The following is a 23,128-nucleotide window of genomic DNA, read 5'->3' as shown; positions in this document are numbered from 1 at the left end:
CTCAGAGAACTGCCAAATACCTCAGCAATCGCGGCAAACCGTACAGGATCAAAACCATCATGCCAGCCCAGCATGGCCACCGCCCTCACCCCGAACCCCGCCAACCCTCCCAAGGACCCACCCTTGTTATCTGCTAACCAGCTGTTTTACGCATAGCTGCACGGCATTTCTTCACTCGGTTCCCGTTCTCCCCACCCACTCTGCATTCGACGCCAGGTTCCTAGTCCTCAGCAGGACAACATACGGCGGTCTCCCGCCCAAGGAGCAGAGCTAATCCGCACCGCACCGCGACTGGCAGCTCCCCGCGCTCCTCGCAGGCCCGCTGCCAGCCAGCCGCAACTTGGTGTCTGGTGATTGACAGGCGGCTGCCCCTATGAGACGCAGGGGCGGGACATGCGTCACTTCCTGGCCTTTAGAGGGAGACGGGGTATATAAATTCTCTGCTCACGCAGCGCCCTCGCTTCCACAGTATGGCCGGCGACATTAGCTAGCGCTCGCTCTGGTCTCTTTAACGGGGAAACAGCGGACTACAAGAGACTGAACTCTATATCTGCCTCTATTTCCAACAGACTCACGTTCAACTTTCACTCACAAAACAGCCGGGAAAATTTTATTAATCCTTTTTTAAAAAAAAGTTAATATAAAATTATAGCAAAAAAAAAAAAAAGGAACCTGAACTTTAGTAACAGCTGGAACAATCCGCAGCAGCGGCGGGAGAAGAGATTTAATTTAGTTGATTTTCTGTGGTTGTTGGTTGTTCGCTAGTCTCACGGTGATGGAAGCTGCACATTTTTTCGAAGGGACCGAGAAGCTACTGGAGGTTTGGTTCTCCAGGCAGCAACCCGACGCAAATCAAGGATCTGGGGATCTTCGCACCATCCCAAGGTGGGTGCTCGAGGCTCTCGCCCACAGTTGGTTCTGGTTCTGTCGCCCCCTGGAAGATACGAACCACAGGCGGAGGTCGGGGGCCGGGTTCCCGCAGCCTTCAGGTGGGGACAGGTCTGCTTTTGGGGGTAGTTTCGGCGCGCCGGAGGGGGCCTCGGTGCTGGGAATAGCGGCCGCGTCTACGCGGGGCCCGAGCCGGCTTCTCTCGCCGCCGTTGCCGGGCCCGGCGCTGCCCGGGGGGAGGGGAGGAGGAGGCCGGTGCCGCCGCGTGCTCAGGTAACGTCCCCGCCTGGGCAGCGGGCGGCGCCGCCGCTCGGGGCGGTTTGGCGGCCCGCGCCTCGGACTTGCCCCTCCGGAGTAGAAGGTACGAGGCCCCCGGCGGGGGCGTGTAGTGGGGCTGCACCGCCTCCCTCGCGGCAGGTGTGGCTCGGCGGGCTTAGTCAGGCACTACTAATTCGGGCGTGTCCGCCTTGGGAATGGAGGAGGGAGGGAGCGGGTCTGAACCCCGCGTCCGGCGGGGCCGAGGGGGCCCTCCGGGCCCCGGGCTGCGGGGCTGCGGAGCAGGCCTCGCGCTCGCGGTCCGCGCTGGCAGCATGTGGTGCCCGAGCGGCGGGGATTGGCGGGGAGCGGTGTTGTCGCAGTGTCTGGGCCCCACCGCCGCCCTAACATGCTCTGCACCAAAGCCTTTTCGGGGCGGTCCCCGGAGACGGCCGCAGAGCCCGCCGAGACTTGTTCCCGAGTCTGTTGACCTTGGTTTGTGTAACCAGTTACCGAGTCGCTGGGGTCCTGGAGAGGTGCGGGCTGCGAAGTAAGGTTTACTACATTGACGGGCTGCAGGCCCGTCCGGCCCGGGACATAATAACCTTTAATGCCTAAGCCAGGGAAGGAATTTGGGGCCCCAGCTTCCCACCCCGGCAGTCACGCGAGAGAGCCGGCCTGTTGCGCAGAAAGCGAGAGGTATTCTACTGGTCTTGGGGTAATCGGAGCGCAAATAAAAGCGCAGGCGATTCCGCAGGTGCCTGGGCCTGTTTTCCACGGCACTCAGACCGCTAGCGGCCCCTTGCTTTCTAGGCTCCTCCGCGCCCGAGTGCGGCGATTGTGGCGGCGCGGCGCGGCGCAGGAACCGGCGTGGCCGCTTCATTGAGCGTGGACGACCAATGAGCTCCTGGGCCCCCCGAGAGCCTGGCCCCGCAGTGTGGGCCAATGGGCGTTTCAGGAATGTTGGCTGTGCTCACCGCTGTCCCTGACAAAAAGGAACTTGAGGAGGAAATCCAGGAGGACACGTGCTGCCGGGACTTTAAGGCATTTTGTCTTGAAGGATTCTTCTCTTGTAGAAAAGCATCATGATACCTCAAGTCACAGGTTTCATTTTTCACGCTTTGTGCGACATTTAAAATGTTTACCAAGTGCCAGGCTCAGTTCTAAGTACTTTATCTGTATGTTACAGGAAGCAGTTACTTACAAAAATGGGGAAGCTTAGTATTTCCTCCATTTCATAGATGGGAAAGCTCCCCGGTGATGGTGATTGGATTATCTAGAAAATCTTATAAAATAAAATGAATAACCTTGTTTTGCTCTGGCTCATTAAAAAGTTCTGAAAGTTTATTTGTAAGGACACGTTCTTAATAAACAGAAGAGGGCTTTTAACGGGTAGAAACGCCAAAATTTAACCTTGGGCTTTTTTGGTGATTAAGAGTTCCCTGAGTCCAGAAGAGAGAGAGAAAGGCTTATAAAACAACAGCTTTCTTTCTTTAAAATTTCAATTTTTTTATTCCTTTTAGAGAGGGGAGAGAGAGAGAAGGGGGGTAGGAGCAGGAAGCATCAACTCCCATAATGTGCCTTGACCAGGCAAGTCCAGGGTTTCAAACCAGCGACCTCAGCGTTCCAGGTCGCCACATTATCCACTGCACCACCACAGGTCAGCGCTTTCTTTAAAATTTTGAGAACCACTTTTCCTTTGTACTTTTATCAGTGGCAGTTATTTTACTACTTGAGTATGGCTCTTAAAATAATAGCTAAAGTTTAATTTCAAGCACTGAAATTCTGTACAGTTCATGATTTAGCGCCATACATTTTGTAGACATTTAACATTTCGTTAAACCATTTTGAGAGTCTAGCAGGCGTCCCCAAACTACTGCCGGGGGCGCATGCGACCCCCTGAGGCCATTTACCCCCCCCCCTGCACTTCTGGAGGGGCACCTCTTTCATTGGTGGTCAGTGAGAGGAGCACTGTATGTGGTGGCCCTCCAACGGTCTGAGGGACAGTGAACTGGCCCCCTGTGTAAAAAGTTTGGGGATCCCTGGAGAGCATTTCAGCTGTTTTAGATGGAACAACCAAGAACTAAACTCTTTAGCAGGTTTAACTGAGAAGTCCATTGGGAACCTTTCTGGGAACCTTTTTCACTGAAGTGTCAGTCAATCAAGTGTGTACCAGATAGATTATCTCACTAGGAGGTTTAAAAAGTACCTGAAAATGGCCCCAGCTGGTTTGTTCAGTTGTAGAGCTTCCGCCCAGCCCCCCCCCCCCCCCATCTCCTTCCATAGCCATGGTGCGATTAGGTTGGAGCGCATGGTCCCTGGGCCTAAGGATGGCTCTTGGAGCTTCCACCTCAGGCTCTGAAAGTAGTTTGGATGCAGCATGGCCCCAGATGGGCAGAACGTTGGCCCCAGACAGGGGTTGTGGGGTGGATCCTGGTTGGGGCTCATGTGGGAGTCTGTCTCCCCTCCTTTCAACTTGAAAAGAAGAAAGAAAAAAAGTACCTGAAAAAATATTAGATGCTAGATAAATCACCTAAGATCCATGACCTGGCAAGAGGGAATCACTGGAGTCTGATCAATAGGAGGGGGGTGTGGGCCCCCAGAGACCCAGACCATGTCAAGATCATCCCTCATCTAGAAGAGAATAATACATAATGAAATGGTGCTTATCCTTAGTTTCAATCAAACAACATTTAATAGCAAAACTGCGTGAGACAGTAATGGTACCTACTTCATGGGGTATTTGTGAGGATTAAGTGTGTTAGTATACATATAATATTTAAGTGACACATAGTAACAGCTGTACAAATGTTGTTTATATTTGATTCTTTGCTCTTTAGAACAAAATCTTCCCCACCTGCCTCTCTCAACATCTCAACCAAGGCTGGAGAATAAATTGTATCAGATTGTAATCTGAAAAGCTACACATCAAAGGGTGCCCTAACAATTTGATGTCGTTTTTTATTCAAATAGAGGAAATAGTGTCACTGGAAGTTTTAGATTGATTATTCTGTAGAACAGCTGTTCTCAACCTGTGGGTCGCGACCCCAGCTGGGGTCGAACGACCAAGACACAGGGGTTGCCTTAGGTTGAGAACCGCTGCTGTTGAAGGATTAATATAATGAAGCAATTTTTAGTAGAGTTTTTATTTATTATACAGAAATTTGGAAGCCAGAAAGTCCTTGCCTCACATTCCACCCTAACTAATTCATTAAAATGTACATAGATGAAAGGTCTCAAAAGACTGACTAGATAAAATTAGAGTAAATCTAATTATGTTTTAAGGACATTGAGAGTGAAAAAGCACAAATGTCCTGACTGGATCACTAACATTATTACATTTGCTATAAAGACATTAAAAGGATAACAAGTACATTATGGGAAATTCCTAGAAAAATACTTTTCTAACACTGATGCAAGTAGAAATGGAAATCTAAATAGTCCTATAACCGTTACATAAATTAAATTAATCTGTAATCGTCCTATAAAGATTCTAGGTCCAGATGGTTTCACTGGAGTGTTCTTTTTAACATTCAAGGAAGACATAATTCCAGCCTTTTATATACATTCTTGTAAACAAAGGATATATTTCCCAGCTCACTTTGGGATTGACATAATTTTGATATCTAAACCTTGACAAGCTGTGAAGGAACCAGAACTCTTCGTGGGAATGGAAGCTAGCCAACCACTCTGGAATATGGTTTGTCAGTTTCTTAAAAAGTACTGTAGTGTGACCTGGCCAGATAGCTTGAGCTTCGTCCCAAAGCACATAGATTGCCGGTTCCATCCGCAGTCAGGGCACATATAACGGGAGCAGATCAGTGTTCCTGTCTCTCTCCCTAAACATCAATAAATTAAAAGAATTTTTTTATAAATGCTATAGTGCAATATTTAATTTCTGTAAAACTCTAGAAAGTATCACTGGTTGCCTGAAGATGGGAGTAAAGGGAAGGGTGGATTATAAAGAGTCATGAGGAAAAAAAAAAAAAAAAGAGTCATGAGGGACCTTTTGGCAATGATGGAAGTGGTCGGGATCTTGTACTAGTTTCACAAGTAGATGTCTATGTCAGAAATCTTGTCGATTAAATGAAAAGATGTTCTATTTGTTTGTTTGTTTTTCAATAATAGGACTTTTTTGATGTTAAAAGAATTATTTCTGCAATACTGAAACCTTATTTTATTGCCTGTTCTATTTCACAATAATAATTATGACAGGAGGGTTCCTGGCATTTTGTAAGTTACAAACAAAAACATGCCAACTTTTCTGTTTGTTGTAAAATTCTAGTGTTTGAAAGTTTTTGAAGAGGGACTTTAAAGCACAGGAGCTTTATAATGGAAAAAATATAATCTAGCTCTACAGTGTTTCAGAAATGACCCAGTACAGTGGTGATCAAAATTATTAACTACCTTGGTGATGGTTATCCAAAGGAAAATATATATGTAACTATACCTAAGGCTATGTAAAACCATTTTGTGCATCATATCCTAGGAAATGTAACTTTTTTCCAATAATTTGTTCAGATATATGTTCATAGTTAAGATCACCACAGTTATTTTTTAAGTAAATTTGAACTGATAGTTATCTTAAGGTTTTTTTTAGGGTGAACCAATCATTTTCAAACTCTCCATAGCCGGGGTCCAAGCATACTCCAAAAATTCTGGCGCCTTAGTTGTTCACTGATTGCTTTCTCATATGTTCCTTGACCTGGGGGCCCCAGCTGAGCCAGTGACCATGGGGTCATGTCTCTAATCCCACACTCAGGCCAGCTACCCCGTGGCTCAAGCAGCAACCTCGGGGTTTCGAGTCTGGGCCCTCTGTGTCCCAGTCTGATTCTCTATCCACTGTGCCACTGCCTGATCAGGCTCAAATCTTTACCCCAAATTGAAATGACTTATCAGTATAATTACTACATTCAATCAATTATTCCAGTGTGTTCTTAACGAAAGGTGGTTTGGAAGCAGCAGTTAAATAAATTTACTATTTTAACCACTTTTAAATGTGCGGTTCAGTATCAAGTATATTGTTGTGTAACAGATCTCTAGAACCTTTTTCATCTTGCAAAACTATATTGAAGCTATACCCATAAAATACTAATTATCCCTTCCCTCTCCCCCAGCTCTGGACAGCCACCTTTCTACTTTCTCTGTGATTTTGACTACTTTAGATACTTCCTACAAGTGTTTGAGTACTTCATACAGTATTTGCACTTGTGACTGGCTTATTTCGTCTAGCATAATATTCTCAAGATGCATCCATGTTGTAGCATGTGATAAGATTTTCTTTAAGGCCGAATAATCCATTATATGTATATGCCACATTTTCCATTTATCTTCCTTTTTTTTTTTTTAAGACAGGCAACAGGAAGGGAGAGAGATGAGAAGCATCAATTTAATTCATCGTTATGGCACCTTAATTGTTCATTGATTGCTTTCTCATATGTGCCTGGGGGGGGGGGGGCCTCAACCCAGCAACCATAAGGGGTTATGTCTATAATCCCACACTCAAGCCAGCATCTTTGGGAATTCAAACCTGGGTCCTTAGTGTCCCAGGACAGGTTCTTTTTAAGATTTTCTTGATTGATTTTAGAGAGAGGATCCAGGGAGAAAGGGGTGGAGGAGCGGAAAGCATCAACTTGTAGTAGTTTCTCCGGTATGCCTTGGGGCAAGTCTGAGGTTTCAAACCAGTGACCTCAGCATTCCAGGTCAACTCTTTATCTACTGCACCACCACAGGTCAGGCTCATTATCCATTAATCTCTTGATGGACATTAACCCTTTGAGTGGTACGAAGATTCATGTACATCCTCACGCCTCCTGACCATCCAAAGTACAGTCGTACAAAAAATTTATTTTAAAAATGTGTAAGGCAACATTTAAAAAAGGCAAATTTATGTTCTTGTTTCCATTAATTGGTTATCAAACAAACATGATTTTAAGTTAATAAAACTGTAACTGGAACTAATTTCATTTTTTGAAGAAGAAAAACCTCACTTCTCAAAGGGTTAAGGGTGTTAACACCTTTTGACAATAGTAAGTTACAATGAACATGGCTGTGTAAATAATTCCAGATCCTGCTTTGAAATCTTTTGGATATATACCCAAAAATGCTGGGTCATATGGTAGTTTTCAACAAAAGTTAACTATTGTTATTTCTCCACATCCTTGCAACATTTGTTATTTCCTTCCTTTTGTTTTCCTTGAACATCCTAATGGGTGTGAAATGGTTTTGGTTAGCATTTCTTTCATGATTAGTGATGTCAGTCATCTTTCCATGTGTTTTGGCCATTTGTGTGTCTTGAACTTCTATCAAGTCCTTTGGCCATTTCTTAAGTTGAGTTTTTGTTGTTGGAGTTCTTCATATATTCTGGTTATTAACCTCTTGTCAAATACAGGATTTGCAAATATTTTCTCCTGTCCTGCATGTTGCCTTTCACTCTGGATTGTTTTCCTGTGGTGCACAGAAATTTACTAAGTTTGAAGTAGTCCATTTTGTCAAGTTTTTGCTTTTGTTGCCTGTGCTTTTTGTGTCACAGCAAGGAAAACATTGCCAAATCTAGCGTCTCCTAGGAGTTTTATAGTTTTAGGTCCTAATATAAGTCTTTAATCCATTTTTGAGTTAATGTTTATATGTGGTTTAATGTAAGGGTTCATTCTTTTCTGTGGAGACCCAATTTTCCCAACTTCAATTGTGTAGTCTAGGGACTTTTGTTGAAGGTCATTTGACCTGAGGCTTTTTCTTTTTCTTTTTTCTTTTTTGTCTTTTTCTGAAGTTGGAAACAGGGAGGCAGTCAGACAGACTCCAGCAGGCGCCCTACCGGGATCCACCCTGCATGCCCATCAGGGGGTTATGCTCCGCCCATCTGGGGTCTTGCTCTGTTGCAACCAGAGGCATTCTAGCGCAGAGGCCATAGAGCCATCCTCAGTTCCTGGGCCAACTTTGCTCCAGTGGAGCCTTGGCTGCGGGAGGGGAAGAGAGACAGAGAGGAAGGAGGGGGGAGGGTTGGAGAAGCAGATGGGTGCTTTTCCTGTGTGCCCTGGCTGGGAATCGAACCCGGGACTCCTGTACACCAGGCCGACGCTCTACCCCTGAGCCAATCAGCCAGGGCTACTTTTTTTTACATTAAATGTCAGTTGGCTCTTGTGAGTGTAACTGAATCAGATGATGTGAAAATCTGTCTTGTCATTTTAATCATAGGTCTTTCTTTTGTAAACCCCACCTTGTTCTATTATATTTAAAGAAAGCCTTAAATATAAAATGTGTTTTGCCATTAATGTTTTTTGCTTGTTAGGCATGGTGATTAAGATCATTTAACCTATGTACTATCATTAGTGAAGACTTCTACTTTGGGGGGATCATTATCAAGATCTGATTGTATACTTTACGTTTAAGTTAATTAGGATTTCTCAACCTAAACACTGTTGACATTTTGAGCTAGATGATTTTTCACTGTGGTAACAGTCCTATTTTCTGTGTGATACACTATTTACTCTTTGGTGTGGCAGCATCCCTGGTCTCTCTACCAAGTACATGCCAGCAACAACACCCCCAGCGTGGCAACCAAAAATGTCTCTTAACACTGGAACGTTTTCTGGGTGACAGTCATCCTTAGTTGAGAACTACTAAGTTAGACCAATGAGGTGAGGTGGTGATATTTAAGTAAAGAAAATGTAATTCAAATCAGAATATTTAGGCTAGTCTATTATTTTTCTTTCGTTTTATAACACCTAGCAATAGTTTAACACTTTTAATACCATACACTGTCTCACTTTGAAATCACAAATAAGTAATCAGCAAATTTTAAATTTTGCATGCAAGTCTTATGTTGCAACTCCTCAGCTCTGTCTGCCCTTAAGGGAGAAAGCAGCCATAGACAATATATAAATGAATAGGCGTGGCTAGGATCTGATAAAAGCTTTCTTTACAAAAGCAGGCTTATTTTTCCCACAGAAATGTGAAAAATAAAGTGCTGGAATTCTTAGCTGTTTGGGTGTTGGTTTTTCACCATCCCTTTAATGCATATATATAACATTGTAATTTTACTCGTCATATCTTTCTTGCACCTGATTTATTATATTTTGAGGCTAGCAGCTCTCCAGAATTAATGTCTTTATAATCACTTGGTTGATAGGCCATCCAACTGTGTTTGTCTAGGTGTTTTAACACAATTGCTTTCTTTCTTCTGTGTCTTTGGGAAAATACTGACTGCCTGAGGGTTTCTGTTTGGTGAGGAAGAGTTTGATTGTAGAGTTTATTAAGTAATAATGAATGAATTACAAGAGCACTGTGGTTTCCATTAAGGTGGAATAAGCACCTTAATGAAAACCCTGGACAAGAAGGCACTGAGCTGCTATCGAGGACTCTGAAAAGTAAATGTTAACAGGTGAATGGGAGAAGGAAACCAGAATTCAAAATACCACTGAAACAGCCATGATTTCCTGTTTTCTCCCCCCCCCACACACACACACCTGAAATCTCCTGGGGTGGCCTCAAAGGCTGCCAGAAACCCAGAAGTGCACACCAGCTGCAAATAAAGAGCTCCAATACAGAAGAGGGGACCCCTTTGGTTTAGAGAGAGTTGGGGGAATCCCTTTTTTGTTTTGTTTTTTCCTCTGTTTTCTCCAGTCACCACAGCTCAGGCAGTCCTGTAGTAAGTGTGGCCTAAACTCCAAGGGATGGGGGAGCCCCTTTTGACCAGAGGAACTGGGGTCCCTAGATGGAATATCACCAGGAATATATCCCTGTTGTTCTTAACCCTTTTTGTCATCTCCCCCATTTGGCCTGAGAGAGATAATCACAGACAGCCTACTTAAGAGTAGAAAAACTAAATCCTTGACTTTCTAGCCAGAGGACCAAAAAGCTCCCTTGTTTCTGCCTCTGAGACAGAAATTGTCAGAGCAATTATGGAGAACAGAGTTGAAGAAAGTGGATCCCATAAAGATTTATATGATGAACACCCTGAACTGCTCTTGTATGGCTCTGACCCTAAACAGACTAGCAAAGGCTTTGAAAACTGATAGTGTTCCACCCAGTCTCAGACTGGCCACTGAGTGTGGGACAGATCTGAATGTACCATGGCATGCATAATATCATTTCCTAATTAAACTGAAACCGTATGTAACATAATTCATAAAAATAAATTGGATAAGAACTTGGAAGACTGAACCATAACCATTTCAATTGCCTGCTAAAACAATTTTTAAAAATCAACATGCTCCATGGGATTTAAATAAGATTTGAGATTGCCGGTATATAGCATAATCAAAATGTTCAGGCTGCAGTCATAACTTGGGCCATTATATAAATGACCGGGAAATTCTCAGCATCTGAAAGGAAGACAGTCAACGGAGTGTAAGACAGTAGTAGTAGCCTTGAGGTGATGCAGCTCAAGATTTAAAGGCAGCTGTCATAACCACTTTATAAGAAGTAAGAGTGAATATTCTTAAAATGAAAGAACGTCTTAGCAGAGAAATAAGATGTAACTTGAAAATACAACAAAAAATAACTACTGGAATAAGAAGTTAACTGGGTGGGCTTGAGTCGAATAGAGATGATAGAAGAGTATGTGAGTTTGAAGATAAATCGGTAGGACTTATCCATTGAGCAACAGAGAGAAAAGGTTGGGGGGGATGGGAAGGATGAACAGAACTTGAGGGGCCTGTGGGACAAACCAGAAGGTTTATCACTTTGTTATCAGCCAATTCCAAGAAAAAAGTGTTATGTAAAAAATTTTTTGAGAAAATAATCCACATCTAGATTCATTATAATGAGTGGGTCCTATAGCATCTACGTTAGTTGACAGTGAAATGAGTAAGCCTCATTTATGTAGATTAAAATAAGATGGCATTCAAGGTAGATATGTGTCTATAGTTAGTTGACCGGATAATTCAGTCAAATGAATCTTTATTTTGTCAAATGAATTGTTACAGTGACCAGTTTAAAAAACAATAAAGGATAATGTAACAATAGTTTAGATTTAAAAATTTTAAGGACCATTATGATTTTTCAGCAGGTCCTTTAAACCTAATTAAAATAGTTGCTAAATTCAACAAATACTGGGAGGCCAGTTATGAACTGGGCAAGGCACTGGGAATAGAAGCCATAAACATAAAAGTACCTGACTACATGTAATGCTAGTGGAACTGATGTGAATACCAAAATAACTGCACAAATAATACTTTGGCAAGTCTTTAGAGTTTTAAAACCTTTAATGACAGGTTTAATCTGCTAGGAGTAGTAGAGTAACTTGAGCTTGAAGAAGGGGGTTGGGGCAAGGGTTATAGGCAGGATGAAATCCATTACAACAGTACCCACAACGGTCAGAGTTTACATTGTCTCCGCATAATTATGTTCTCCTTCACTTTCAGGTGGCTTGATTTGGGTGAACAAGTTTATGGTACCCAATTTCTAGGGAGAGAGAACGTAGGAAAGCTTAGCATGACTGAACTACAGAAAATGAGGATAAATTTAGTTAGCTGTCAAAATAGGTTTTATTTTGTTTTGATTGTTATTTTAAGTCTTTTTTAGTGAGAGGAGGGGAGGCAGAGACAGACTCCCGCATGTACTCCTCCTGGGATGCACCTGGCAAGCCCTCTAGGGGGGTGATGCTCTGCTCGTCTAGGGCCCTTGCTCTGTTCCAGCCGGAGCCATTTTTTAGTGCCTGAGGTGGAAGCCATGAAGCCATCCTCAGTGCCCAGGTCCAACTTGCTCTAATCGAGCCATGGTTGCAGAAGGAGAAGAGAAGAGAGAGGAGCGAGAAGAGGTGGGGTGGAGAAGCAGATGGGCATTTCTCCTGTGTGCCCTAACCAGGAATCGAACCTAGGACGTCCACATGCTGGGCCAACGCTCTACCACTGAGCCAACTGGCCAGGGCTTAAGTCATTGTCTTTATATTAAAAAGTTTATCAAGTCACTTTGGGGGGGGATACTCGGAGAGCTGAAGATTAGATAATAGTTATTCTCTGGAGAGAGTAATACAGAATCTTTCTGAAATAAGGAATTCTAGATAGTTAAGGGATAGTCACTATGCAGAAAACAGAATAACTGTGCCCTGGCCAGGTGGTTCAGTGGATAAAGCATCCCATCATGCCATGGTCACAGGATCAGTACCTGGTCAGGGCATGTATGAGAAGCAATCAATGAGTGCACAACTAAGTGGAACTAGTTGATGCTTCTGTCTCTCCCTTCTTCCTCCTTTTTTCTCTCAAATCAATGAAAGAATTAAAAAAAAAAAAATATATATATATATATATATACACACACACACACTTTTTTTTTTTTTTTTTAAGTATGAGATCCCTAACCCTTTACCCTCTTTTGCCTACCAGAAACCTTAATCTTGCTTTTCAGGCAAGAGAATGGAATACAGCAGTGGTCCCCAACCTCTTTTGGGCCACAGACTGGTTTAATGTCAGAAAATATTTTCACGGACCGGCCTTTAGGGTGGGATGGATAAATGTATCACGTGACCGAGACAAGCATCAAGAGTGAGTCCTAGCCTGACCCGTGGTGGCACCGTGGATAAAGCATCCACCAGGAATGCTGAGGTCGCCAGTTCAAAACCCCAGGCTTACCAGGTCAAGGCACATATGGGAGTTGATGCTTCCTGCTCCTCCCCCTTCTCTCTCTCCCTTTCTGTTGCTCTCTCCTTCTCACCTCTCTAAAATGAATAAATGAAAAATTAAAAAAAAAGAGAGAGAGAGAGTCCTAGACGGATGTAACAGAGGGAATCTGGTCATTTTTAAAAAATAAAACTTAGTTCAGATTTAAATATAAATAAAATGGAAATTTAAGTTATTTATTCTTTCTCTGCAGACCGGTACCAAATGGCCCACGGACCGGTTCCGGTCCGCGGCCCGGGGGTTGGGGACCACTGGAATACAGTACATGGATAATCTGAACTGTTCAGGAAAAAACTAAGCTTGACCAAGTGGTGGCACAGTGGATAGGGGGTTGGCTTGGGACACTGAGGACCCATGTTCAAAATCCCAAGGTCATCAGCCTGAAGGTGGGATCATAGGCTTGAACGCAAAGGTCACTAGCTTAGCTGGAGACCCCACACACACACAGTCAAGTCACATAGGAGAAAGCAATGACCAACTAAGGTGCAGCAACTATGAGTTGATGATTCTCATTTCTCTCTCTCTTTCCCTATCTCTCTCAGTTAAAATATATATATTAGCATAAGGAACTTCCCCAGTGATACAGTCCAGAGTAACCTGTGTAGAGGCCCACAGTAAACAAGCCCCCCCCCCTTTTTTTTTTTTTTGTATTTTTCTGAAGCTGGAAACGGGGAGAGACAGACAGACTCCCGCATGCGCCAGACCAGGATCCACCTGGCACGCCCACCAGGGGGCAACGCTCTGCCCCTCCGGGGCGTCGCTCTGTTGCGACCAGAGCCACTCTAGCGCCTGGGGCAGTGGCCAAGGAGCCATCCCCAGCTCCCGGGCCATCTTTGCTCCAATGGAGCCTCAGCTGTGGGAGGGGAAGAGAGAGACAGAGAGGAAGGAGAGGGGGAGGGGTGGAGAAGCAGATGGGCGCTTCTCCTGTGTACCCTGGCTGGGAATCGAACCCGGGACCTCTGCACGCCAGGCCGATGCTCTACCACTGAGCCAACCGGCCAGGGCACAAGCCCCATTCTTGTGCATAGACCTGATGAGTTAAGTCTTAGTACCCTATTCTTGGCCAAGACTCACTTAAATGTTGAAGAGACAGTTGGGGAAAACATCTGAAAATTAATTCAGATAGGTGCATAGAAAACAAATAAATGGAGAAGCAAGACAGTGTTCAAATCCAGTGAAAGCAAAGTTACACAGAAAAGTTTGTTATACTATCTAGCTCAGCCATGAAGCATTTTTTAAAGTGTTAATATGCTGTATTTAACACTGCTGGATGATAATGTATGAAAATTAAAGAGAGTAAGTCTTTGTAAAGAGTTCTCATCACAAGGAAAAAATACTTTTTCTCTTTTTGCTTTCTCTTTATTTGTATCTATATGAGATAGTGGATGCTAACTAAACTTATTGTGGTAATTATTTTACAGTATATATATCAAATCATTATGCTCTACACCTTAAACTTACACAGTAATGTATGTCAATTTGATTTCAGTAAAACTGGGGGAGGAGGTCTTATAGTGACTATAACTGAGAAGGGGTGATAGGAAAGGATTCATTAATATGTCCAGTGGGTAGTAGAAAGTATTTGCAAGAGTGCTGAATTCTGGTGGACAGTCATTAGCAGGTGGCATTGTTGGAAGAACAATCTCTTAGTATTTAGTGGGGAAGTTTTATAGGCATTGTATAATTTAATCTTGTCAGACCTCTGAAGTGAGTTTTATTACCCACCAAATAAAGAAACCAAGCCCAGGAGTAATTAATTGCAAGCAATGTCAACCAAGCAGAAAAGTAATAGCTTCTATAAGAACCTCATCATTTCCTTTGGTTCCAATTATTCCTTTTTGCATTGAAACATATTAGTTGTGAAGTTAAAATATGGTGGATTCTGAAATTTTTAAATGTTATTGAACGTTGAGTCTTGGAAAATCTGAAATTCAGTCACTGCTTGGCTACCTAAAATAAGAGAAATAAAAGTTTTTATTATTCTGAACTGGGCCTTAATTGTAACTTTTCTTCCTTAACCAACAGTTGTACCACTTTAAAATTTCAAAACAAACTACAAAAATATAACCCAGTCTAATGTGTTTGGTGTAGGTGTTAGAGCAAACACATCTTAAGAAAAACAATGTTTTTCTTAAGATTTTATTTTATTAATTTGAGAGAGAGAGATAAGGGAGGGGGAAGAGTGGAAATCATCGACTCATAGTAGTTGCTTCTCATGTGCCTTGATCAGGCAAGCCCAGGGTTTTGAAACGACAACCTCAGCGTTCTAGGTCAACACTTTATCCACTGTGCCACCACAGGTCAGGCTGTTTTTTTTGTTTTGTTTTATTTTTTGTTTTTTCTTTGTATAAACAGTTGGCACCTTTTAAAAAGAGAAGTAATTGTTAGCTCTTAAAAATTGGTAAAGTTATGGGCAAATAGGCTCTAGCACAGGGGTTGGGAACCTATGGCTCGCAAGCCAGATGTGGATCTTTTGATGGCTACATTTGGCTCGCAGACAAATCTTTAATAAAAAAATGTTAAAAATATAAAACATTATCATGTATTACAATCCATTCATTTCCTACTGCTCATGTTCATGGTTGCGGGTGGCTGGAGCCAATCACAGCTGTCCTCCAGGACAACACCAAATTTTTATTGTATAATGCGTAATGTACACGGGTCATTGTATGGCTCTCACAGGATTACATTTTAAAATATGTGGCATTCATGGCTCTCTCAGCCAAAAAGGTTACCGACCCCTGCTCTAGCACATCTAACTCATTTAGGTTTTTCAGATGGGTCTCAGTGCTGTGCAGCTTAACTAATTTACTCATCTTAGAAATTACTGCTTTCGGCCCTGGCCGGTTGGTTCAGTGGTAGAGTGTCGGCCTGGCGTGCAGAAGTCCCAGGTTCGATTCCCGGCCAGGGCACACAGGAAAAGCGCCCATCTGCTTCTCCACCCCTCCCCCTCTCCTTCCTCTCTGTCTCTCTCTTCCCCTCCCGCAGCGAGGCTCCATGGGAGCAAAGATGGCCCGGGGGCTGGGGATGGCTCCTTGGCCTCTGCCCCAGGCGCTACAGTGGCTCTGGTCTCGGCAGAGCATCGCCCCCTGGTGGGCGTGCCGGGTGGATCCCGGTCGGGCGCATGCGGGAGTCTGTCTGGCTGTCTCTCCCCGTTTCTGGCTTCAGAAAAAATACAAAAAAAAAAAAAAGAAGAAAGAAAGAAAGAAATTACTGCTTTCTCTATTTGGTCATATACATTTTTCCTGCCAAAATAATGAAACAGGCACAAAATTCTGACAGGATTGAATGGTACTATGCTTGCTTTTTACTACAAAGGAATAAAACATACCTGTTTTTTGTTAGCTATGCTATTGAGGATATTTCTTACCTAAAAGTCTTAAATAGAAAAGAAAACTTTAAGGATAACATACTATTTTCTTGGGTATGAGAATGACCTACCCTTTTTTTTTTTTTTTTTTTTAAGAGAGAGAAACAGGAAGAGAGGAAAGAGAAGCATCAGCTCATAGTTGCGGCACGTTAGTTGTTCATTGATCGCTTTCTGAAATGTGCCCTGACGAGGGGGAGGGCTGGGAGGGACCTTTAGCCAAGGCTCTGTCCACTTCACCGCTGCCTGATCAGGCCAAATATTAAAAGCCTTAAAACATTTTTAGCCTTTAATCTGATATTTTAAAAATGTTCTTTGGAGCTATTTTGTGTTGACTTTCTGTTTATAGTGGGTGCACTATAAAGAGGAAGCACTTAAGTCTCAGTCAGATAATTAAAACTAGTTTTCTTAGTTACATCCATATGGCTTCCATTTTGCTATTGTTGCTTTTTTTTTTTTTTTTTAACAGAGACAGAGAGAGAGTCAGAGAAGGACAGATAGGGACAGACAGACAGGAACAGAGAGAGATGAGAAGCATCAATCATCAGTTTTTCCGTTGCGACACCTTAGTTGTTCATTGATTGCTTTCTCATGTGCCTTGGTCATGGGCCTTCAGCAGACCGAGTTACCCCTTGCTCAAGCCAGATGAGCCCGCACTCAAACTGGCGACCTCGGGGTCTCGAACTTGGGTCCTTGGCATGCCAGTCTGATGCTCTATCCACTGCGCCACCGCCTGGTCAGGCTATTGTTGCCTTTACTACAGACTTTCCACTTTGTTGAAATAGGGATTTTCCCCCCTCATTAAAGAGCTGCATTGTATTGCCAAAATCTTGGGTATGCTTATACTGTTGAATTGCCATCCAAAGACACTTTTCATTTTTTGACAATGCTTCTTAACTTTTAACTTAGTTTTATTTAATCACTTCACTATTAGTAAAAGGTAATGATTTTCCTTGGTTTTATGAGCCTTTTGAATTTCCTCTGTATATGGCTTATTCACAGTATTTTGTCTGTCTTTTCCTTAGTCAATTACAAAAAAAAAAGTATAATTTCTATTTTCCGGTTTGCAAAATGTATCATCTTATTTAGTTGATGTCAATTTAGATAGACAAGTTTGGAGCAAAACTAAATGTTGTTATTCATAAGAGAAGCTAGAACAAGAATTGCTGACAAATATATTCTGTGTTAATTATTAGAAAAGTTAAATGTGAGAAATTTATAATTTTTGAGAGTAGGCAAATCGTGTTATGAATTAATCGTCCTTTTTATTAAATAATAGATCCGAGTGGGACATACTTTTGAAGGATGTGCAATGTTCAATCATAAGTGTGACAAAAACTGACAAGCAGGAAGCTTATGTACTCAGGTAAGTCCTATAAAGCAAGTGTTAGCTAACATTTCAGTCTGAATCCTACTTTATATAGAATTGCAAATTGCTTCTCTGGACCTTAGTTCTATAATTATTTTTGCATTATTTTTTAAAATGTGTAAAATAAAATGTTTAGTTCAGGTGTCCCTAGGCATAGGTTTTGAAGTCTTACCTGAAAGCTCTTGAAGATGGTTGCCACCTTGATTACTTCCTTGTGGTTAGTAGGAAGTATCCGTAAAGCAAGGTGGAATGCCATTGTACCTTTACTTTCAACCACAGGTGTAGGTCTTTTTTTTAATATATGCCTCAATACCTGAACTTCAGGCAAAGTGAAAATTAGCTTCCCATATAAATAAGACTGCTATATGTAACAGAGGAAAGCCATTCAACCTTTTAGTAGATGCAGAGATACTTTATTCAGTAAATACATTGAATTCTTATATATATTATAATGGGCCTTGGATTGAACAAGATTCCTAAGATACCTGCTTCTTACTAAGCTTGTGTTTGACACGCATAGATGTTTATAGCAAAAGCTTAATGTGCCCGACAATAGGGATATAATGGTGAATTAACATTCCTTTCCTTTTGGGCTTATTACCTAGTGTAAGAAGTAATGAGATGACCATAGTACTAAATGTGAGAGGGAGTGGTACAAGATGAAGTAAAATATGAATTTGGTAAATAATTTATTAGGATAGGTGAGGTGAGGAGGAAAATTTAGTAGTAAAAAAGAGGATTTGTGTAATGAGCTAATATGTTTTATAACTAATTCAGGGATTGTTTCTGTGGGTTTACATTCTTTGCTACTTTGAGATCTTGACATTTAAAATTACTAGCCAAAATTTTATATTGTAAATGATAGTCCAGTAATAGGTCAATGCATCTTAGTATAAAAACAGCATTATGACTGTAACTTTTTTCAACTGCAGTGAGAGTAGCATGTTTGTCTCCAAGAGACGTTTCATTTTGAAGACATGTGGTACCACCCTCTTGCTGAAAGCACTGGTTCCCCTGTTGAAACTTGCTAGGGATTACAGTGGGTTTGACTCAATTCAAGTAAGTATCAAAAAACATTATTTAATCTTTTAAGTTAAAAATAAATTTGTGCACTTGCTGCTTTAGTTGTAATGTGTAAGATGGGCACACTATGGAGTACCTTCCTGATACTTGAGAGTAGGAGAGTATGAAGGAAGCACAGAATGAATTGGAATAAAATCCACATGGGAGAAGGAAATGAAGAAACCAGGCATATTCATTAGTTAAGTGCTTGATGTGTTGTTGATATGAATGGTAGAGAAAATAAGGTGTTGCCTGACTTGTGCTGAGGTCGCAAGTTCAAAACCCTGCCCTTGGCCTGGTCAAAGCACACACAAGAGGCAACTACAAGTTAATGCTTCCCGTTCTCGCCCCCACCCCACCTTTCTCTCTCTCTCTCTCTCTCTCTCTCTCTAAAATCAATAAATAGAATCTGTTTTAGAAAAAAATAATAAAAAGAATTGAGGTGTTTATACTTAGGGCATAATTGTTATGGTGAGCCGATGTTTAAGTTTTTCATTTACTTACTTATTTTTCATTGATTTGGGAAGAGGGACCAGGGAGAGAAGCATCAGCTCATTCCACTTAGTTGTTCCATTTAGTTGTGTACCCATTGGTTGCTTCTCGTATGTGCTATGACCAAGGATTGAATCTAGGACCTCAGTGTGCTGGGACAATGATCTATCCATTGAGCCACTCAACCAGGGCTTATTTTAATATTTTACCTAATTAGGGTAAAGAATATCTTGTTACTAGGACCAAAGAGAGTTTTTGTTAATTATTGATTCTTACGAGGAATCCAAAGCAGTTGTTATGACTATCATCAGTAGACTAGGCATTTTAGTTTCTAGAAGGTCATCAGTGCACTCTACATTATTAATGCTCTGTTGAGACTTCTCATTGACTTAAAAACAAAGTTGCAGCAGATAACACTTAATTCATGGATATTGGTTTATCTACCTGTCTTTTTTAGAGCTTCTTTTATTCTCGTAAGAATTTCATGAAGCCTTCTCACCAAGGGTACCCACACCGGAATTTCCAGGAAGAAATAGAGTTTCTTAATGCAATTTTCCCAAGTAAGTTTAAATAAATAGAATTGAAATGTGCTTTATTAAAGTTACAGGGTGTATCTTTTCAGAGATCCGTTATATATATGTGAAAACATGTATGCAAATGTAACACCCATTATATAATTAAGGTAAATGGTTACAAATTAAGGTAGCTGGTTACAAACTTTAGAGTATGTATATATGCGCCTCAGATCATTAAAAATGATGGGGGGAATCAAGGAATTGGTCATTTGCTTGTAGATCTAATTTAGTGGTTATGAAGACTGATCCCCTTCATCCAGAAAAATGTCCAGGAAGTGACTTCATGATCCTATGTTAAGATAGTGGTCCAGCATTCAATACAGGAATTGAGCCGACTTACAAATGACCAACACAGTTAGATCATAGTATAACTTAAACAAAATGGTCAAGATTTTCTTCCATTTGTTTACAAAGCTTTTATTTATAGACCTTCCTTTTTTGAGATTCAAGGTCAGGGAACTAAAAGGTTATCCAACAACCTTAAACCTCGATGAGGCTGAAAACAGCTTGACAAAGCCAGTCAATACAAGTATGATTTTTTTTAAAAAATCAGATTTCTGTTCTTCTCTACTAATATGAAACTGGACTGGTCTAAATCAGAGTGTTGAATATTATTTGGTATAAATATCTACCAGTTGTTAATTTACTATGTTAATGAGGCTTTGAAACAATATAGAAAGAAATTATTATATAAAATGATTTGTATTTACTTGGAAGAGTAGATAAATGGGTAACCAAATTCTATTTCCTAGTGGAGCTGTAGGAAAGAAGGACCCATCGTTTTCTTAGCACCATTTAGACTGACTCACTAGCTGCTGAAGTGTGTCAGGTATCTCTAAATGACAACCAGTTATGTATATATTAAAGGTGATGGGGGATAATCCTGCCTACTTGGGAATTCACCTACTTAAATTTCCCTTCACTTATATTTCTGATAGGAAGCAAGTAGTGGCATTGTAGATATTACAAGGGTGAGAAAAAGCCATCCTGTCAAATGGGTCTGTTGCATTTATTTTATATTCTCCTCCCTCAACAGATGGAGCAGCATATTGTATGGGACGTATGAATTCTGACTGTTGGTATGTTGGACACAATTTCATGGATTTTTTTCTTCTGTAAAAGATTTACTTTAAACTGCCAGTTGTTATTTTTAGAAACATTTTTTTTACTTTTGTATAGGTACTTGTATACTTTGGATTTCCCAGAGAGTCGGGTCATCAGTCAGCCAGATCAAACCCTGGAAATTCTGATGAGTGAGCTTGACCCAGCAGTTATGGACCAGTTCTACATGAAAGACGGTGTTACTGCAAAGGATGTCACTCGTGTAAGGATTTTTAATAATTCTGGATTCTTTTTGGGAACTAAAATAATATTGTTTAATTCATTGTTTTATTTCTTAAAATTTGTATTTAATTCAGTCTCCCCCCCCCCCCCTTTTTTTTTCCTCCAGGAGAGTGGAATTCGTGACCTGATACCAGGTTCTGTCATTGATGCCACAATGTTCAATCCTTGTGGGTATTCGATGAATGGCATGAAATCGGATGTAAGTAATAATATTTGCTTAATATTTATTTAGATATTTAAGTGTACCCTTTCCATTATTAACAAAAACTATTTCTCTAAGGGAACTTATTGGACTATTCACATCACTCCAGAACCAGAATTTTCTTATGTTAGCTTTGAAACAAACTTAAGTCAGACCTCCTATGATGACCTGATCAGGAAAGTTGTGGAAGTCTTCAAGCCAGGAAAATTTGTGACCACCTTGTTTGTAAACCAGGTAATTTGTTTTATTTATTAACAGTAAAATATTCCAGAAACTAAAGATAGAAATGTTATAAAATGTCCTAAGATGACACATATCAGTCAGATACAGAGGTGCTACTAGTCGAGATTATTTGGATGAGAAGCTTTATGTGTTTCATTAGACTTATTGGTTCTTATTTTATATCTAGACTAATTGATGGGCTTCTCCTGTCCTATTTTCCCTGTTAGCAGGCCTGGGGTTGGGGTGAGGTCTGGGGAACGTAAGTTATCTTTATTTCACTGAAGCCCATAAGATGGCAGCTAAAATATTCAAGTACCACAGTTTCATTAAGTTAGTAGCATTGCCCTGGCTGGTTAGCTCGGTTGGTTATTCCAAAGCGCAGGTTGCTGATTCGATCCCTGGTCCATGCACATACCACAGCAGATTGATGTTTCTCTCTCTTTCCCTCCCTCTTTCCCTTCTCTCTCTTTCTCCCCACTCCTGCCTCTCTCACTAAAATCAGTAAATTTAAAAAAGATAGTAGTGTTAATATTTATGGCATCACTATTTTGTTTGTGATAACTTCTAGAGATTGGGAACGCTAATAATTTAACTTTTTTTTCTTCAGAGTTCTAAATGTCGCACAGTGCTTTCTTCACCCCAGAAGATTGAAGGTTTTAAACATCTTGATTGCCAGAGTGCTATGTTCAATGATTACAACTTTGTTTTTACCAGTTTTGCTAAGAAACAACAACAGCAGCAGAGTTGATTAAGAAAAATGAAGAAAAAACGCAAAAAGAGAACACACGTAGAAGAAGGTGGTGGCTGCTTTTTAGATATTGATACCAGGGGCCATGCTTTCCATAACCATCACCTTAGAGTTGCAGAAAGCCCTAGATGTAATGATAGTGTAATCATTTTGAACTGTATGCATTATTATACCAAGGAGTTAGATATCTTGCATGAATGCTCTCTTCTGTGTTTAGGTATCCTATGCCACTCTTGCTGTGAAATTGAAATGCATGTAGAAAATAACTTTTACTATATGAAACTTTACAACACTTGTGACAGTAGTTCAATTTGGTTTATGCACAGTGTAATATTTCTCCAGGTATCACCCAAAATCCCCCACAGACAAGGCTTTCGTCCTCCTTAGGTGTCGGCCTCAGCCTAACAATCTGGGACTGTTCTGTTAAATTGCTGCCAGGATATTCCATCCAGTTACCTCCCATTTCTAGAAAGAATTCTCTACTGATGTTACTGAAACCAATTTCTACTTCATAACAGATGTTTTTTGCAACAGCAGTTAAAGTTTTTCTTTCACAACTCAAGTTCTCTTAAGAAAATAATTGCAGTTATTCATTTTGTGTATCACTTTTTTAACATTATTTCTTCCTGTGCTTGTATTCCTTTGATTAGTTCCTCACCATGATGTCTCCCCTCCCAACCCTTCCCCCCAATAAAGCAATACACTGTTACACTCTGGGTTTATACCAGTCTTATATTCTAGAGCGGGTAGGGGGGTGGACCCTAGGCTTAGATTTTTTGTTTGTGTTTTAGGTCAAGGGAGTCTGGCTTTTTTATTGACATTGGCTCCTTTGGAAGATAGTGACAAAAGTAAAACTTTCTGGTGTTGATTAGCAAGGAATGAATTTTCAAATATACTGGCAGAACTATATTGGGAACTATGCCATTCTGTGCCCTTCAGTAAATAAGATTAGCTTCTCATGAGTGCCGTCTTTACTAACTTGCTTG

The 23,128-nt window shown here is 41.2% G+C and overlaps 1 protein-coding gene across 1 annotated transcript; it reads left to right on the top strand.

The window, feature by feature from the left end:
* Positions 1 to 476: 476 nt before the first annotated feature.
* On the top strand, positions 477 to 22,853 carry AMD1 (adenosylmethionine decarboxylase 1). Its single transcript, XM_066373472.1, has 9 exons — positions 477 to 885; positions 17,408 to 17,494; positions 18,430 to 18,556; positions 19,509 to 19,611; positions 20,663 to 20,705; positions 20,806 to 20,950; positions 21,077 to 21,169; positions 21,251 to 21,406; positions 22,002 to 22,853. The coding sequence occupies exons 1-9, from the start codon at positions 776 to 778 to the stop codon at positions 22,140 to 22,142; spliced, it is 1,005 nt and encodes a 334-aa protein (XP_066229569.1). The 5' UTR covers positions 477 to 775; the 3' UTR covers positions 22,143 to 22,853.
* Positions 22,854 to 23,128: the final 275 nt, after the last annotated feature.

This window comes from Saccopteryx leptura, chromosome 3, assembly GCF_036850995.1.
Source record: "Saccopteryx leptura isolate mSacLep1 chromosome 3, mSacLep1_pri_phased_curated, whole genome shotgun sequence".
In the NCBI taxonomy this organism is placed as follows: Eukaryota; Metazoa; Chordata; class Mammalia; order Chiroptera; family Emballonuridae; genus Saccopteryx; species Saccopteryx leptura.
The sequence above is the reverse complement of the archived record's forward strand: the minus strand, read 5'-3'. Positions and strand labels throughout refer to the sequence as shown.